Consider the following 18,636-nt stretch of genomic DNA (forward strand, 5'->3'; position numbering starts at 1 on the left):
GCAATCTGGCTGTCAAAGCCATTACCAAGCAACACATTTTGCAGATTTGTAGGTTTTAATGCAGCAAATAGGTTCCGAATTTCTCAAATGGGGACAGAAAGTCTGGATCTTGCACACAACGTGATCTCTAAGGGTGTGTGTAACAGGCTCTTCCCATTACTGCACTGGAGTTTGAGAAACACACTGGGAAAGGAGGTGACAGAACCAGAATCTCTGCCTGAAACTTAACCAAATGCTCAGTCTCGTCGCTTTAAACTACAGGCTTTAGCTTCACCACAACAGACAAGAACAGCTACATTCATACAGCAATAGGACAGAGGTGGAAACACATCCCTGCATACAGACTATACATTTCAACAGCTTAGGTAGCCTTGTCATCTCTTATCAGCTTCAGGATGTCATCCTACAGCTTATTAAAGCCAGTTATTAATACAGTGAGAAATAACAGACTGTCTGCTTAAGACTCAAAGGAAGACAAGTGTTTCCCCAACTGCTTCAATCTATTTCCACCTCAAAGCTTAGGACAGGTTTGAAACCAAAGAGTGTACACTTACTTCTCCCCAGCTACTGTGTAAAAACTCCTACTCAGGAGTTTGTCTCACTCCCCATCTCTACCAGCAAAGGTTACTTGATCCTGACAGGAGCTATAATGTTCCTGTGTGGTCTATAGGCCTGAAAGTCACACACTGAACATCCTTTCAGCGCCAAGGGAAATAAATGGATGTACAGAGGTGCAGAAAGCATTCAGTAGAATACAGTAACACTTCAGTTTACACTTTCAGTTGAAGCCACAAAGGTGTAAACTAGGATGACTGCTTTGGACCCTGCTAAAAAAGCTCCCCCTTCTGGAAACCTCAGAGTAAGGGACTGGTATGGAAGTGAAGAGTTACCAGCACTACTCTAGTTCATGTTATTGATGACCCCCTGAATACCAGATTGCTGCTCCAGCTCTACCAGACATCAGTATTTTGTCCCCACTTTTAGGATCTCCTAAGTTCACTCCAAAAGGGTAACACGACCTGGAAGAAATGCAACAGAATTCCTTCCATAGCAAAGGTGGAGCAAGGCTTTCCTGGAATACATCTTGGAAAACAAATAAAGGACCTCCACAAACACTGTCTTTTGTGATTTTATTAAGAGATGTTTTCAGGACAGTCAAGCTTCTGGTTGCAGATGTTACAAACCCTACAACAAAAAACAGAATACTGAGTGAGATGGTGGCAAGCTATTTCCCATAACCATTCTCCTACCCCAAACGCTGAACAAACGTGATTCCATGTTTGTTCCATGATTTCCAATCTCTCACTTCCTGCATTTTAGCCAATGATCCCCTTTTCCCCCACAGGAGCCCTGCAAAGTCCCTGAACTCTGCCTATTCACACAAAGCCGCCTTCATAGAATCTCAGGGGTTGCAAAGGACCTTAAAGCTCATCCAGTTCCAACCCCTGCCACAGGCAGGGACCCCTTCCACTGGAGCAGCTTGCTCCAAGCCCGTGTCCAACCTGGCCTTGAGCACTGCCAGGGATGGGGCAGCCACAGCTTCTCTGGGCACCCTGTGCCAGCACCTCAGCACCCTCACAGGGAAGAGCTTCTGCCTTATCTCCAACCTAAATCTCCCCTGTTTCAGTTTGAACCCATCACCCCCTGTCCTGTCACTACAGTGCCTGATGGAGTCCCTTCTCCAGCATCCTTGTAGGCTCCCATGAGGTACTGGAGGGGGCCTGCAAGGACACCAGAGAGGGACTCTTCATCAGGGGTTTAAAATGAAAAGGAGCTCCTCATTCAGTCAGAGACCACCCCAGCCTTGCTTTCAACAGCAGCTGAGGAATCTGGAAGCAGCCTTAGGCCCTCTCCTTCCTGCTGCTCTCAGAGAAAGCTAGCAAATTGCACATGTTCACTGGGAACAGCTCAGAGCAGATCTGAAGACAATTTCAAGCTATGTATTTCCATCTTAGAAGCTCCTCATTCGGAGAGGGTTTCAACTTGCCATTATTTACATACAAAACTAGCCTAAGCACTGTGCTCAATGTTACTGGCTTCCAAGTATACCCGCCATGGGATCCAGTTTGGCACAGATACCCTGTGCTGCCAACTTCACATTGGTAGCAGTGGCATAACATGAAAACACCCAAGGCACTGAACCCTTCTCAGACAAATGCCTCTAAGTCAATCAGATTGTGACCCAAGGTCCCCAAATTCATGCTGTAGGACACAACATGAAAACAGGGCACTTGGCACAAGGATATTCCCTTTCAGACTCGTCATCCAATCTTCACTGAAGGGTGTGCTTAGCTGGTTTGCAGCCTGCCTTAAACCGTGCCCTCTTCATCCAGGGCAATACTCTAAACCAAGTCCAACTGAACACTCTTGCCTGGTTCAAGGCAGCACCTTTTTCCCCTGACAGCTTTTCTTGGGTGACATGACACCCTTTCCACATGGATCCTCCCCAGGCCTGCCTCCCACCACACAGAGAGAAGCACTTACCCCTCAGGCAGTGGGAACCGGCTGAGGCATGGCTGGCTGTTCTGGTTTGCCACCTTTCTGCTCTGAAATGGGGGTGGTGGGCAAGATCTCTTCTTTGGGTTCCACGATGCTGACATGGTCTGGAAGAGGCTTTTTGGGGCCAATCTTTCCACTTGGGTCCCAGGGCAACATAATCTTTACTTTGATTCCCAGTACTCCTGTAAAGAGTGACAGGACAATACAAAATCTCAAGCACTCATTCAGCAGGGACAAACCCCACAAAACATGCTTTTCACACCAAAAACATCCCCTGACAACACTAAGATGCAAGCTGATTAACAGAAATCATAGAATGGCTTGGGATGGAAAGGACCTTCAGATCATCTAGTCCCAACCCCTTGCCACAGGCAGGGACACCTTCCACCGGACCAGGTGGCCCCAGGCCCTGTCCAACGTGGCCTTGAATGTGCTAAAGCTTAGAAATCCCATTACTCTGAATTTAAATCAGCATGTTTTATCTTTATCCAGTTCACTGCCTTTGCTAACTTCAGCCTGGGACTAGGATGAAAACATGCTCTATCCCTAAGTCATGCCTACCCTGGTTTAAACCCCGTCCTTCCTGGGGTAACTCACCTTCCTAGGAAGCTGAGGGTTTTTGCATCCCTTCTCAGACAAATGCCTCAAAATCATCCAATGAATAGGACATCCTGCCCAAGGCAGCCTCAGCACAGCACCACAGAACATGGCACTGAACAGGCTGCAATGACACAAGGACATCCCTTCTGACTCATCATCGCATCATCACTGAAGGGAAGGTGGAGAAGAGCTTTGTCTATGCTACTACCCCTACATCAATTAAACAACAACTCAAACTAAGATGCATTAGTTGTGTGTTTTACCAGGCGGAAGAACAAGTGTAAGCAGGCCTGGCTGGTTGAGCTGGGAAGACTTGCCAGGCACAGCTATAGGGGAAAACTGTCTGCATTTGGCCTTTTTGTGCGTCCGGTAGCTCCCATGTTCTGTCTGCCTAACTCTAGGAGCCAAGAAAGCCAGAATTCAAACTGCCAACAGTTGAAGTTCAGTCAACCTGTGTTTCATGCAAGTTGTCTTACTACCAGCCTCAGAGGCCAGAGGATATAAGTGACAGTATGTGAAAAAGCTAAAGCCACATGCTCAACTGGAAACATTCAAACCCCACCACTACAAAAGTGGATGTAGGATGAATACCCAAGTCTGTTTGTCTGCTGAAGGCCACTTCTCCATTTCCCATTCCCAAACACAAATAAAGTTCTACTTCAGATACCACATGCAAACTCCACACCAAGAGTTTAGTTGCAAAAGGCCAGGAACACAGTAGGTTTCTGGAGTCTGAACAATGAGCACAACTGAACTGCTCTGCCAAATCAGTGGTACATCAAAACCATGCGAGCTGCCACCCCACAAGTGAGAGGGAAACCTCCAACCTGCAGGCATGGGATACCAGCAGCTGAGATCTTCTGGTTCTGAAGGCCAACACAAGGAACCACCACAGATACAAAAGGGATCGGCATCCCATGCACTCACCCTGCCGGAGAAGGACGTGACGCACGGCTGTGTCAACATAGTAGTTCACTGGGTCTCCACTGTGGATCATCAAACCATCCACAAACTTCATGGACTTGGCTCGCTGACCTCGGAGCTTGCCAGACACAACCACCTCGCAGCCCTTGGCACCGCTCTCCATGATGAAGCGGAGGACACCATAGCAGGCTCTGCAGGGAGAGAGCAACAGCCACTGCATTATTGCCACTCTGCCAAATCCAAACGGCTCCATGGAGCTATTTTATCCCAGTTTCAAGCACAGGCAATCGCACTTCTACTTTTGTTTGTAGAAAGCCTTCTGAACGTACGCCCCAGCACCCCAGGTCCTGCCAGTGCTCCACAAAGCAGCAAACTCTTCACATTGTTTTAGCACTGTCAAACACAGCTCTTCTGACTTATGGTCCTTGTAAGGTTGTAGGAACAGTGACAAGCACGTTTTTAGTGACACAAGAAAAGCTGCACAGCTGAGGCAGCCAATACAGCCATGTCAGGAGTGTAGCTTCTCATCCCTTCTCAGACAAATGCCTCTAAATCAACCAATGATGACAGGATGCTCCTGCTGAAGAACCACATGCAGCATCACAGAACATGACGCTGCAGAGATACCACACCAAGAGGCATCCACTTCTGACTCGTCATCTTATCATCACCGAAGGGATCTAAGAAGCAGGGCCAAGTGTCACCTGAACTATAATTCAGCCAGAAGGCTTGAAACTGTGTTTCACTCCTCCGCCCATTTATTCACAAATAAGTAACTGCAAGCTTTATGCACACTTCCTCACTGTGCCATCACACAGCTTGCTCCACTCACCGACGCACTGCTAAGCCTCCCAGAAGCTTGTACCGCAGGGACTCTGCCTGAGCGATTGCACACAGACCTCTCGTGGCCACCTTCTCTGCATAGAGCTACAAAGGAAGAGAAGTAAACTCAGAAACAGGACTGTATCTCAAGATACTTTTAATTCATAACACAGGAGCTTCATACTACTCTACGCCTCCATCCTCTACACCCAGTTCAGTTAGTCTTTCCACATTTACATGTAGAAGCTTAATCCTTTGACTCTACACACCCTTAACTCCTCTGGTGCCAGTCTCCTACTCCTGGCAAAGCTGAGACACATCAGCAAGACTCCACTGAAAGCCACGAGACTATTTAAACCTCCAGGGTGCAGTGTCAACGAGCCGCTGCTTCAAACAGCTCCAGAACATGGGGGATCGTGGGACAGAGGTATCCAGACAATCACAAGGACAGTTTTTACACCTCAATTACATAAGTCAGCTTAAGGTTTAAAACCCAACTTAAGAAATAGTTTGATTTTTGAAAGCTTTGAGAGGAATCCACCATCTCCAAGACCCCAAAATCTGATACTTCACAAGCAGCAAACATTCAAACTCATGCACATGATACTCCTAGAGCTGACAAATCATGTTGTGCTCTGTGAGGGTTTGTGCCATACAGTCTATTTAAGCAGTTGCTGGAGATAATCAGCAATGTTCACTGTATAATGTGATCCAGCAATGCTGGCCCAGCAGGAATAAACGTGAGCACAACCCCGGACAACCCATTCACCCCTGCCACTAATCCGTTTTAGAGGAAAGTATTAGTAAGGACATCAAACTTCAGACATTAGAAGACCAGTCACTGGTCTGGGGTTACTTTAAAGTCTATTTTATTACAGTCTCATACTCAAATCTCAGAGATACTTCTGCACCAGAACTGTTTGTTTATAAAGACAAAAGCATTATGAATTCAGTAAGGGTGATGGTAACACACAAACATCAAACATTATGCTGTTGGACTAGTTCTCACCTCAATACTGGGACAACAACATTCTATAACATATTTACAGGCAAATTTAGAAAGCTTTACCTGCAACCTTGCTGGGAAATCAAAGAAACCCAGCCAAAGTGACAGCACTCAAAGCACCCCAACCAGCAAAGCATTTGTGCGAGCAAGTAAAACACGATCCAGGTTATCTTGAAGTCAAGCCCCCTTTCAGCTGACACCATCCAGACACTGCACAAAGCAAACTGCACAACCCGCTTACACTGCTGTAACAGAGACAGTTTTACCTCAACGCTTCCTTCAGGGAATCCAAACCTCTTCTGCACGACAGCCGTCAGCTCCCGGATGCGGCGGCCCTTCTCTCCCAGGACATTCTGAGTTCTGGGAAAGAAAGGACAGAATGACTGAGAGAAGTCTCCAAGTCAGAGCTTGTAACCATCCCAAAGAGCTTCCAGACTGGGCATCGAAGTTCAGGGGCTGCAACACTGCTGCAGCACCAGAGATCGCTTTGGGATCTACTTCCCAAGTAGCCTCCCGTAACAGTCATCACTTTAAGCTCCAGCCTGCAGCAACATCCCCTACAGGGCCTTGCACAGCACCCATGTGTCAACAGCAGGATCTCAGTTACCTGGTGGCAAGTATGATAATCTCGGTCCTGGTTGGAGTGACCCGGACTTCTACTCCGGAGTACCCATCTTCAGCCAGTTCACGAGTCAGAAACTCATTCAGCTCAGCTTTGAAGATGCCGTCAGCGACAAACTGAAAACCAAACGGACCAAGTCAAGCTCTTTTCAAGTGCTCAGCCTGAACATAAGATCTTCCCATTTGGAGTTTGGGAGCAATTCGTCCCTGGGATCAACCTGCAGACCAGCTGCCTCTCCCCCCATGGAAAGGAAGCAGCAGTGGGGAGAAATAAAAGCATTTTCCCTGGAATTCCCATAGACAAGTCACTTCTTCCAATATCTGAAGAGGGCTACAAGGATGCTGGAGAGGGACTCTTCATCAGGGACTGCAGTGATAGGACAAGGGGTGATGGGTTTAAAATGAAACAGGGGAAGTTCAGGTTGGAGATAAGGCAGAAGCTCTTCCCTGTGAGGGTGCTGAGGCGCTGGCACAGGGTGCCCAGAGAAGCTGTGGCTGCCCCATCCCTGGCAGTGCTCAAGGCCAGGTTGGACACAGGGGCTTGGAGCAAGCTGCTCCAGTGGAAGGGGTCCCTGCCCGTGGCAGGGGCTGGATGAGCTTTAAGCTCCCTTCAACCCAAACCAGGCCGGGATTCTGAGTCTAGCAGGAACCTACCCCACTGCCTGGCGCACCCCTCGCTACTGCCACACTTGACGCTGAGGGCTGCCATCACAGCTCACTGCTGTGCCCTGCAGCAGGGCTTTGATTCCGCATAAACCTTAAACGAAACGAGCTCCCATCCCTTCACCAGCCCCACAGGGCCCGTGCACTTCCACCCTGACAGCGCCAAGGCCTCCCTCCCTCCCCAAAACAGGCAGAGCCCCACACTCTCCCGGCCCCTCTGACCCATAGAAGCCGGCAGTCACGAACTCCCAACGCTTCCCACTGTAGAAGAGGGAAAACTAAGGAAGCTCCTCAGCTCCCAGCCCCACTCCTCAGCTCCCAGCACCACCCCAGCCTGCCTGCCCTGTGCAAGCCCCCCGTGGGGTTGTGTGTGGAACCACGGCCGAGCCCCTCACCCCGGCACCCGCGCAAGGCCCCCCTCACGCTGCCTCACCCCGGCCTCCGGCCGCCATGTTCCCCGCCGGGCCTCCGCGCCGCATCCGCCGCCATCCTCCCGCATCCGCCGCCATCCTCCCGCATCCGCCCCGCCCCGGCGACGCCCGCGGCCGCCCCCGACGCGACGCCGCCGATATGGAGGCGCTGGCAGGCCGCGGCGAGCCGGGATGCTGCCCTCACCTTGCGCTTCTTGGAGATCTGCACCGCCATCTTGAGCCGCGCCGCCCGGCGGAAAGGGGGGAACCGGCCCTTAGGGCGGGCTATATCGGCCTTCCGCCGCTCTCCATTGGGCAGCATGGATCACGTGGGATGGCTGGCGGGGACAGATGGGAAATGTAGTCTTCCCGGTGCACTGGAGCGCCGCCATGTTGGGGAGGCTTAACCCTATCGCTGCCGGGGGGGTTCCGGCTCTACCAGGCTGGTGTGAAGGCACACAGGCGGCATTAAACCGGCTCCAAAACCGGTATAAACGGGCACAGGGTGAGGAACTGGAGAGATGTGAAGGGCAGTGGTCAATGGCTCGGTGGCTGGATGGACAACAGTGACAAGTGGTGTCCCTCAGGGGTCCATACTGGGCCCGCTACCTCAGGAGGCTCAATGGGGCCAACGGCAACGTCCAGCCCCTGGGTTGGGGCAATCCCTGGTGGTTTGAGCCCAGAACCCAGAGGAGGGCACGGAGCTGCTGTGAGGGCTGGAGCAGGTCTGCTCTGGAGCCAGGCTGAGAGAGCTGGGCTGGGGCAGCCTGGACAAGAGAAGGCTCCTGAAGGGGAGACCTGAGAGCAGCCTTTCAGTTCTTAAAAGGGGCCTATAAGAAAGATGGGGAAAGGCTTTGTAGAAGAGTCTGTTGTGATAGGACAAGGGGTGATGGTTTTCAGCTGAAAGAGAGGAGATGAGAAAATGAACATGAGCCGGCTGCAGTGTGCGCTCACAGCCCAGAAAGCAACCGTATCCTGGGCTGCATCAAAAGGAGCGTGACCAGCAGGGCGAAGGAGGTGATCCTGCCCCTCTGCTCTGCTCTTGTGAGACCTCACCTGGAGCACTGTGTGCAGTTCTGGTGTCCTCAACATAAAAAGGACATGGAACTGCTGGAACAAGTCCAGAGGAGGCCACGAGGATGATCAGGGGCTGGAGCAGCTCCCGTATGGAGCCAGGCTGAGGAAGTTGGGGCTGTTGAGCCTGGAGAAGAGAAGCTGCGTGGAGACCTAATAGCAGCCGTCCAGTACCTGAAGGGGGCCTATAGGGATGCTGGGGAGGGACTCTTCATCAGGGACTGCAGTGATAGGACAAGGGGTAATGGGTTCAAACTGAAACAGGGGAAGTTTAGATTGGATCTAAGGAGGAAATTCTTTCCTGTGAGGGTGCTGAGGCACTGGAATCAGTTGCCCAGGGAGGTTGTGAGTGCTCCATCCCTGGCAGTGTTCAAGGCCAGGTTGGATGAAGCCTTGGGTAGGATGGTTTAGTGTGAGGTGTCCCTGCCCATGGCAGGGGGGTTGGAACTGGATGATCTTGAGGTCCTTTCCAACCCAAACCATTCTATGAGTCTATGAAGGAAACATCCATGAGGAAAACAGTGTGAAAATCACAGCCTGGTTGGTTATTTCCAGGGCAACATCAGGAGGCTCTGCCAGAGGATGCTGTGTTGTTACCCCTTCATCTCCTGCTTTATGTACATCTTAACAACAGCTCTCAACTGCTCCTAGTGAACTGTAAGTACAGAGGATGGTTAACTGCAAACTTCAAGCTACCACAGCTCTTTCCTACTGTATGTGTGCAGCAGGGCTGTGGTCCTTAGGAGTCAGTAAATAGGACGCTTGTGGCTCCAGGGCAGATCTGCTGTGGGTTTGTTTTCCATCATCACCACTGCAGCCTGGGTACTGGGTTGAATGAGTGCCAACAGGATGGGATTTCACACGTGAAGCTTCTGTGGTGGCCAAAGATGGGGAAAGTGGTTTAGGGATTTTAGGGCATTACAGGGGTTTGGTTGTGCCATTTCAATTAGAATTAATTATAATGGGTAGAATTGATGTATGGTGTATAGGAAATAGAGATATAAATTGGATTGTACCATATATATTATCATGGTTGGACTTGATTTTAAGGGTTGTTTCCAACCTAAATGATTCTGTGAAAATAACCCCCACACTACTGGGTAACCATGGCCTGTTTGGGAAGAGGCAGCAAAGGGAAACCCTGCATTGCAAACCAACCAGAAAAGAGGTAGAAAACAAGGGGATAAGGGCAAAAAGGTTGGAATATGCTGCTTGGTTTTCCAGAAGGCTTCTCTTGGAAAGCTCTGTCAGAGGCTCTAAAGAAATGATGGGTGAAGGCAGGGGCATTGCACAACTCTGCTCCTTGCATGGATGCTGCAGCAAAAGAAGAAATTAAGCATTAAAATCATCAAAAAAGGCAGAAGAAATGGGAGACCATCATTTCATGGCTCTGTGGATAATCCCAGCGTGCACATCTGAGTGTGCCTCTGTCTCCAGTAGGGTAGAGGTGACATGGGACAAGGTCAGAGCAGGGCAGCAGGGATGCTTACAGAGCAGGGAGCACCTAAACTGTGCAGGCTGGGACTCAGCCTGGTGCAGATAAAGATGTGGTGGAGATCTACCAACCCACACAGGTTGGGTCTGACCATTTGTGGCCCTCCCATGAAGAGCAGATGAAGGCAGTGGGAGATGAGTGTTTGCAACAAACATGTATTTTTGACCCCACTTGCAGCACTGTGTGCAGTTCTGGTGTCCTCAGCATAAGAAGGACATGGAGCTGTTGGAGCAAGTCCAGAGGAGGCCACGAGGATGAGCAGGGGCTGGAGCAGCTCCTGTATGGAGCCAGGCTGAGAACATTGGGGCTGTTGAGCCTGGAGAAGAGAAGCTGCGTGGAGACCTCAGAGCAGCTTCCAGTGTCTGAAGGGGGCTACAAGGATGCTGGGGAGGGACTCTTCGTCAGGGACTGCAGTGACAGGACAAGGGGTGATGGGTTCAGACTGAAACAGGGGAAGTTCAGGTTGGAGATAAGGAGGAAATTCTTTCCTGTGAGGGTGCTGAGGCACTGGAATGGGTTGCCCAAGGAAGTTGTGAATGCTCCATCCCTGCAGTGTTCAAGGCCAGGCTGGACAGAGCCTTGGGTGCCATGGTTTAGTGTGAGGTGTCCCTGCCCATGGCAGGGGTTGGAACCGGATGATCTTGAGGTCCTTTCCAACCCAAACCATTCTACGATTCTATGAAATCAGAACGTTGATGACCACCATGACCCACCAAGAGGCATTGCCACTGATGGCGGCACTGATGGCCTGGCCACCACCTCTGGTTTTAGGCTGGTCTGCTCAGGCCATGCAGAGTTGATGAGCAAAGAGAAGGTCCCCATAAACATGCTGGGAAGCAATTGGAGTTGCTTTGGAACAGCACGGTGAAAACGCCCCCAACCCTTGAGGGAAGGACAGAGCGCAATGGGACCTCCACCACCAGCTCTGAATCCATGGTCCAGCCGTGTAATCCCTCTCCTGAATGGGATGGCCACATCCAGACTGCCACTGAGGTTTGCCTCCTGCTAACTCTTTGTCTAAGCACCACTAGGGCCCCATTAACACCAATGACGGTGTTTTGGGGCTCCTGTTTTCCAGCAACACTTTGCTGCAGATGCAGCCAGGCAAACCACGCAGGGAATTCCACTATAAGCAGTACAGCACCGGTAAAACACATCTCCTTCAAACACCCACCCCAGTATTGCCTATGGGAGCAATGAAGAGGCAGCAGCGTCTGAGGACCCAGCTTCCCTCCTCACCTTGTTTTGCCACTAGATGTCAGTGGAGACGGTTGCCAGGGTGGGAAAAGCTTCCTTGCGTTCCTCTCCTCCCCATTCCCTCTTCCCCAGGGATTCATTCGTCCAGGATTTGAGGGATGGGGGAGCATCGGTGAGACAGAGCCTGTCTGGAGCAGCCCATGGAGCAGACACATTTAGTGCCCCCTCTGAATGCTCTTCTTGCACTTGTAATGAGTCCAACCATCATATCCTTCCCTCAAGCAACTCCTTCCCCTCTCTGGGCTGACCCAAGCTTGGCATTCCCACACCATCCACCCTTCAACCTCCCTATGATCTCTCCAGAGGGAAGGGACACAGCAGGACACTCTGCTCCTCACCCCCATCTCCAGCTCCTGTTGTTCCTGCTGTCCTTTGCTCCCACTTTTTTCCCTATCGGGCTGCCAAAACACACCAACCCCAGTGGTGGCCCCATCCTTCTCTCTCCTTTTACCCCCATGCTCCTCAAGTGCCAGTTACTGCCTGTAGACCCCATCAATGCTGTTCCCAATGGAAAATTCCTCTTGGCCAAAATTAGGAGCCACAACTCCATCAATCTCTTCCCATCTCTTCCCCAGGGACTGTGGCTGGAGCCAGGCTGGAGCCAGGCTGACCAGGGATGGATTTAAGGAGCCCTGAGGGCCCAGGGCTCAGACTGGGCTGGTTTAATGTGAACAGAAATACTTGCTTAAGCACTCTGTGGGCTCCTCGTGCTCTTCTCCATCTGCATCCCTGGGCATGATGAGACAAAACCAGCTCCTGTCCAGATGGTGGAATAGATGCTGATCCTTCCCAATGCTGTAGAAATCACCACTTCTGCTTCATCTAGGTCTATATCTGCAATAAATCAATCTGGGTGTAATGCACCCTAATTTCCGTGCCCCTATTTCAGCCTGCAGGTTGCTGCTCATCTTGTTTTCTGAACTCACCCCTCAGAGGGACCCACTGAGCCTCATCCTCCATGAGCTTTGGAAGTTCAGAAGGATGCCCAGGAGAAAAGCAGGTAGGAAAAGGGGATGGAGTGGCCACATTATGAGGAGACAGTAAAGCAAACAGGCCAGGGATGTACCTCAGACATCCTTAATCCATCTGGATGGACCATAGGACTGACCAACACGACAACAGTGTGTGACCTTTCCCCAGCCCATCGCTGAGACACAGAACAAGCAGGAGACATCTCATCTCCAAGGAAAGCTTCCCTTTTTCCTCCAGCATGGTGCAGTATCACACTTTTCCTTGCAGCAGAGGCGATGTGGAGCTCCCTCCTTCCCCCCTTCCCTGGCCCATCCTGCTGCTCCTGGAGCCCGGCTGTCAACCAGCTCCCAGGAACCATCCAACACAAACACACATATATTCTGGAGGAGGTTATTTAAAGCCCTGCTCTTTCCCTGCCCCAGCCCAGCTCCACAGCAGCCTGTGAGCACCGAGGGCAGGGGTATGGGGATGAGGATGGGGCTAGGGAGGAACACCTTGCTCAGAGATGGTGAGGTTGGGGGTGGCACTTGGAGAACCCACGGTCCCAGCACCGTGCAAAGTTGGATCATAAAATCATGGAGCGGTTTGGGTTGAAGGGAGCTTAAAGCTCCTCCAGCCCCAACCCCTGCCACGGGCAGGGACCCCTTCCACTGGAGCAGCTTGCTCCAAGCCCCTGTGTCCAACCTGGCCTTGAGCACTGCCAGGGATGGGGCAGCCACAGCTTCTCTGGGCACCCTGTGCCAGCGCCTCAGCACCCTCACAGGGAAGAGCTTCTGCCTAAGATCCAACCTGAATCTCCCTTGTTTCATTTTAAACCCATCACCCCTTTTCCTATCACTACAGTGAGGGGACATCTGTGTTTGAGGTCCTCATCCCAGGGTCACACCAGCCCATCAGGCCAGGAGCTGGCTCTGTGCAGGGATCTGAACACATTAACCAGGCTCTCAAGCTGTTTTGAAGGAAAGACCCTTCTAACCCCCACAAACCCCACTCTGTTTGCTGGTTTCCAGCCTGGGACCACGATACTGCCAGAGCAGGAAGTATCTGGCCCAAGATCATCTCATATTTTTAGGCTAAGTTTACCCAGGAGAGGCTCAACCAATGTATTTCTGGATCACATAAAGACAGAGAAAGGCACAACATGAGCAAAAAAGCCTGGCCTTGACGTGCATCCCCTTTTCCATGCCCTATTAAGGAGAAACTATGTGTTGTATCAGCGTTTCAGGGTCAGCATCGACACCCAGAGCCGGGGTCAAGCTGCACCCTGGTACAAAGCAGGGGCCTTGGTGGTGTTAGGCAGCACGGGAATGTCCCTGCTCCCCCCCCCAGCCATGGCCCAGCTAAGCCAGCGGGCTCCAAACTGCAGCCTTTGGAGCCGGGAACATTTCAGTCCCTTCCACAAATAGCAACATGGGATTCCTCCCTCCACTCCATCCATCCCTGGCTCCAGCCGGCTCCCAGGGATACATGGTGATGCTCCGAGATGCCGTTTGCAGCCAGAAAGGGTTGAATTCCTCTCTGCTCCATCCCTGCTGAAAGGGAGACTGGCAGCATCCCCAAAAAGCTGTGATGTGCCCATATCCCTCACCTCGGAGAGCTCAAATCAAGTCTGGAAAATCAAAGGATCCCAATGGCCTCCTGGCCCCAGTAAGGCTTGGATTTGCAGGACTATCCATAAACCCCATGATGGATGGCTGTCATTCGGGTTTGCGGGGCCAGACAGAGGTTCCCTTTGTTCCCAATGTCCAAGTGGATGGAACCCCCCCCCCCCCGAGCTTGCTGCAGCAAAGGCAAAGAAGTGGGGATATTACCCCCTGACATGGCATTTGGTGGCACCAGGGAACCCCTGTGTCCTCATTGCACGTGCCATGGGGTTAGCAGCAGGTTTCCTCGCTATGGGAATGCCAGCTTGGAGCAGGTTCGGGAATCAGGAGCTGTCCTGCCTCCCCGCAGCTCCTTTCATTGCCCAGACAGCAACATGGTTTATGGCAGCCCAAGGCCATTGCACAGGCTCAATTAAACCCACATCCCAGCATTTTCTCCCCGGGAATCTGGCTCCCGTTCAGAGCATCCAGGAGGGGCTGGCAGCCCTTTGCAGTGAAGGGGCCAGGGAAGTCAGCGGCTTTCCTTGCTTGCAGGAATGCTGGATTTTGGGATACCCTGTGTTTCCTGTGGGTAACAGTGAAAGGGCATTAGGAGCAAATGTCCTGGCTAGGAATGTCCCGGACTGTCATTGCTGCTGCTGTTTTCACATGGCAAAATAATCCCGAGGGAGATCCTGTACTACCTAAGGACTGTGGTGGCTCTGCAAGGGAAAGAAGCATCAGGGAAGAGCCTGAGGGTCATCCAAACCGCACCAGGACACATTGGTACAGGCACACAGGACCTGCCCTTCCCATTGCACCAACACAGCCATCCCCCAGTGAGGCAGGGCTGCTGCATCCTGATCCAGCCTCTTCCTCCTGCACACAGAGCAAGGCACGAACTGAATTTCGTGGCAGGCAGAGAGGTGAGGACAAACTTCATCCCTGTGATCCCCGGAGCTCAGACACCCGTGGGATTTGGGGATACAAAGCTGGTACCCACCAGGATGGAACTGCAGCATCCCATTCCTTCCGATTCTCTCCCTGTGAGAGCCTTTGGGGCCACGCTATAGGGGGATTTCAACAGGCTCAGCACAGACCTTGTCTCCATCTACCCCCAAAGAGACCCTTGATGTCGAGTCCTCACTATGGCCTCTCTTCCGAGCTCTGTCTCTGAGGATGCACCTCCTTCTCCCAAAAAGCTTTCCGGGGTGTTGGAGGAATGTAATTCCTGCCTCTGAAATCACCTCTTTCACAGCAGATGCTCTGTTCCCCTTGCAGCTATGGGCAGCAGGAGATGGAGCTGGCACTAAAGGGTGGCTGCTCGAGGGATCTGTCTGGATATAAAGCTTCTGAGTGAGGCTGATAGATGGTCTCCATGGGATGGGATTCCCAAGGCTATTCCCAAGCAGGATGATGTACCACAACCCTGTGCTCTCAGGGCAGACTCCTGGATCTGTGATGCCAGGCCCAGGGCCACTATGGGCTCAGCAGATCAGCCACAGGCCTGAGGAATGGCAATGGCAAGGAGGAGACTGAGATGGTCTCTGCTAGGACAGAGCTGCCCCCAGCAGCCCGAAAGCTGCTGATCACTAGCACAGGAACAACGAGCCCACATAAAGGAGGGGGAAAAGGAATGGACTCGATGGCAGTCAGCTCCCAGCCACGTTTCCCAACAGCGAGGAAGCTCCCCTGCAATGGGATGGTCCCAGGGGAGGGTGTCTGCTATGGGAAAGGGAGCTTGGAGCAGGAATCTCAGCCCAAGCCGAGGCCCTGCTGCGGGCTGGGAGCTGCCTCACGGCTCTGCCAGGACCAGAGGAGGGCACCAGGATCACAGATACAAGAAGCCAAGGGCAGAAACTCTTCTGGGCACCCTGGGCCAGCGCCTCAGCACCCTCACAGGGAAGAGCTTCTGCCTAAGAGCTCAGCTCAGTCTCCCCTCGGGCAGGTTCAAGCCATTCCCCTTGGCCTGGCCCTACAGGCCCTTGTCCCAAGCCCCTCTCCAGCTTTCCTGCAGCCCCTTTAGGCACTGGAGCTGCTCTCAGGTCTCCCCTTCAGGAGCCTTCTCTTGTGCAGGCTGCCCCAGCCCAGCTCTCTCAGCCTGGCTCCATAGGAGACACCATTCAGACTTGTTTCCATCGGCTCTGCCTATCCAGGATGAGGCCACAAGACACAGCAGCTTAATGCACATTCCCAGCCTTACATCTGCAGGATGCTGCTGTCCCTGCATGGCCTGTGAGGGGTGCCAAGCCTGGCCCATGGCCATCCTCAGAGGCACGGGCTGCCTGTCCCACCCTCCCAAGAGCCAACCCCCCATCCAAAGCTCCCAGGCAAGGAAAACCATCAAATCCCCACGCCTACAACCAGCACCATCACCAGGCACAGCGCAGAGGGAAGGGATTTTCCCAGCAAGTACCAGTGGAAAATGCAACCCAGGGCAGAGACGGACGGGATGAGAGACGCTGCATTAAATGAACGGAGGCTGCTCCTGGAATGTGATTCAAGTAGAAGGGGGCCTATAGGGATGCTGGGGAGGGGCTCTTCATCAGGGACTGCAGTGACAGGACAAGGGGTAACGGGTTCAGACTGAAACAGGGGCAGTTTAGATTGGATACAAGGAGGAAATTCTTTCCTGTGAGGGTGCTGAGGCACTGGAATGGGTTGCCCAGGGAGGCTGTGAGTGCTCCATCCCTGGCAGTGCTCAAGGCCAGGTTGGATGAAGCCTTGGGTGGGATGGTTTAGTGTGAGGTGTCCCTGCCCATGGCAGGGGGGTTGGAACTGGATGATCTTGAGGTCCTTTCCAACCCAAACCATTCTGTGATGGATGGGAAGCCCCGGCTGTAAAGCATTGGGAAAGCCTGCCTCCGATGGCAGGTTTATTGCACGGGCTGGAGGAGCAGAGTTTCTTGCTGCCCTTGGAGCAGCTGCTACCGTTGCAGTTGAATCGCCTTGCCGGGTATAAAGCCCCTCCTCGAGCTATTCCCAAGTCTCCAGCAGCTTGGGAAAGCTCCTGGGGAACATCTCCCTTCCCTTCGGAGCCGCTGCTTCATGGGGATCCCAAACCCTGCTCGGGGAGCCCCTTCCCATATGGAGCGGCACGAGGAAGCTGTAAGAGCGGGGTGGGATGGAGGGGAAAAACACTTGGGAGGAGCAGGGCTCAAGGCCACGTTGGAAGGCCCTTTGCAAACACTTCACTCACAGGGTTCACTGGTTCTTGGCTTGGCAAGACCATGGGGAACCAAGCCCAGGAAAGCTTCCAGCAGCAGAGGGAAGGCGGCACGATCCTGCGGGATGGGAGGGGAAAGGGCGCTGTGGTTGCAGGCAGGGGTGGCCAATCCCATCTCCTGCCCTGCAGCAAAAGGAGCCCAAGGGCAGGATTGAAAGGGGGCCGGGAGCAGCTCAGGTGTGTGCTAAGGGTGCAGCGGGGCTCTGGAAAGGTGTGTGTGGGTCTCTAGGAGGGGCTTGGAGGATAGGGGCCAGTGCGAGGTGGCGCTGCCCATGGCAGGGCTTGGGAGTGGCGGAGCTTTGAGGCCCTTTCCATCCCAGGCCAGGCTGGGATTCCAGGATGTGGGAACGTGGTCAAAGGCCTGGAAGTGAAGCCCTGCAACTCAGAAAGGGGCAAAGGCAGAGGTTCTGCACCAGGAATGTAAGGGTTTAAGCCGCCAATTGCAGCAATCACCAAGTCATTACAAGAGCAGGGCCTGACCCATTACAGCAGGGCCTGACCCATTACAGCAGGGCCTGACCCATGGGTGCAGGATCTGACCCACAGGAGCAGGGTCTGACCCACAGGAGCAAGGTCTGACCCATCAGAGCAGGGCCTGACCCATTAGAGCAGGGCCTGACCCATTACAGCAGGGTCTGACCCATTACAGCAGGGTCTGACCCATTACAGCAGGGTCTGACCCACCGGAGCAGGGTCTGACCCACCAGAGCAGGGCCTGACCCACAGGAGCAAGGTCTGACCCATTAGAGCAGGGCCTGACCCATTAGAGCAGGGCCTGACCCATGGGAGCAGGGCCTGACCCTCCATCTAACCCCATCACCTCCCTTAGACCTGATAAATCCCTGCCAGCATCTGAATGGCCGCTCACAAACGTGGCCATCACTGGGACCCTTCCCCTTGGGCACCTGCCCCGCTAAACAAGGTTTTTGCTTCACTGCTTGGATTCACTTCAAGGCCTTGAAGCACAGGAGAAGACCTGACACTTCCTGAAGACCAGGAAATGGAATACGGGCCTCGGCGTGCTCTTCAGTTCAGCTCTTCCCTGTTTGATGAAGCCACTGGCTGCTACCAGAGGTCATTCCAGCAGCTCACAGCCCAGCACCATGGCCCTGAGCAAGGCAAGGACATTGCAACCTTAACGGGCACTTCCAAGGGAGCCGTTTGCCCTTGGTAGCATCACTTGAAACCCATCACCTTAAGTAAGTGCTTCTTAATGTTCTTAGTGTTCCAGGACATGGAGCTGCTGGAGCAAGTCCAGAGGAGGCCACGAGGATGAGCAGGGGCTGGAGCAGCTCCCATATGGAGCCAGGCTGAGGAAGTTGGGGCTGTTGAGCCTGGAGAAGAGAAGCTGCGTGGAGACCTCAGAGCAGCTCCCAGTGTCTGAAGGGGGCTACAAGGATGCTGGGGAGGGACTCTTCATCAGGGACTGCAGTGACAGGACAAGGGGTGATGGGTTCAAACTGAAACAGGGGAAGTTTAGATTG

The 18,636-nt window shown here is 52.8% G+C and overlaps 1 protein-coding gene and 3 non-coding genes across 4 annotated transcripts; all 4 read right to left on the reverse strand.

The window, feature by feature from the left end:
- Window positions 1-1,116: 1,116 nt before the first annotated feature.
- Window positions 1,117-7,858, reverse strand: RPS3 (ribosomal protein S3). Its single transcript, XM_065678919.1, has 7 exons — window positions 7,751-7,858; window positions 6,459-6,589; window positions 6,118-6,211; window positions 4,856-4,950; window positions 4,027-4,214; window positions 2,485-2,681; window positions 1,117-1,185 (listed from the first exon to the last, which is right to left on the reverse strand). Exons 1-6 carry the CDS (start codon window positions 7,778-7,780, stop codon window positions 2,488-2,490), a joined length of 732 nt encoding a protein of 243 aa, XP_065534991.1. The 5' UTR covers window positions 7,781-7,858; the 3' UTR covers window positions 1,117-1,185; window positions 2,485-2,487.
- LOC136014193 (small nucleolar RNA SNORD15) lies at window positions 2,143-2,281 on the reverse strand. The gene has a single exon (XR_010612539.1). It is a non-coding gene; the product is annotated as a small nucleolar RNA SNORD15 (small nucleolar RNA).
- On the reverse strand, window positions 3,126-3,273 carry LOC136014192 (small nucleolar RNA SNORD15). Its single transcript, XR_010612538.1, has one exon. It is a non-coding gene; the product is annotated as a small nucleolar RNA SNORD15 (small nucleolar RNA).
- LOC136014191 (small nucleolar RNA SNORD15) lies at window positions 4,553-4,699 on the reverse strand. The gene has a single exon (XR_010612537.1). It is a non-coding gene; the product is annotated as a small nucleolar RNA SNORD15 (small nucleolar RNA).
- Window positions 7,859-18,636: the final 10,778 nt, after the last annotated feature.

Source organism: Lathamus discolor, chromosome 4 (genome assembly GCF_037157495.1).
Source record: "Lathamus discolor isolate bLatDis1 chromosome 4, bLatDis1.hap1, whole genome shotgun sequence".
Classification (NCBI taxonomy): Eukaryota; Metazoa; Chordata; class Aves; order Psittaciformes; family Psittacidae; genus Lathamus; species Lathamus discolor.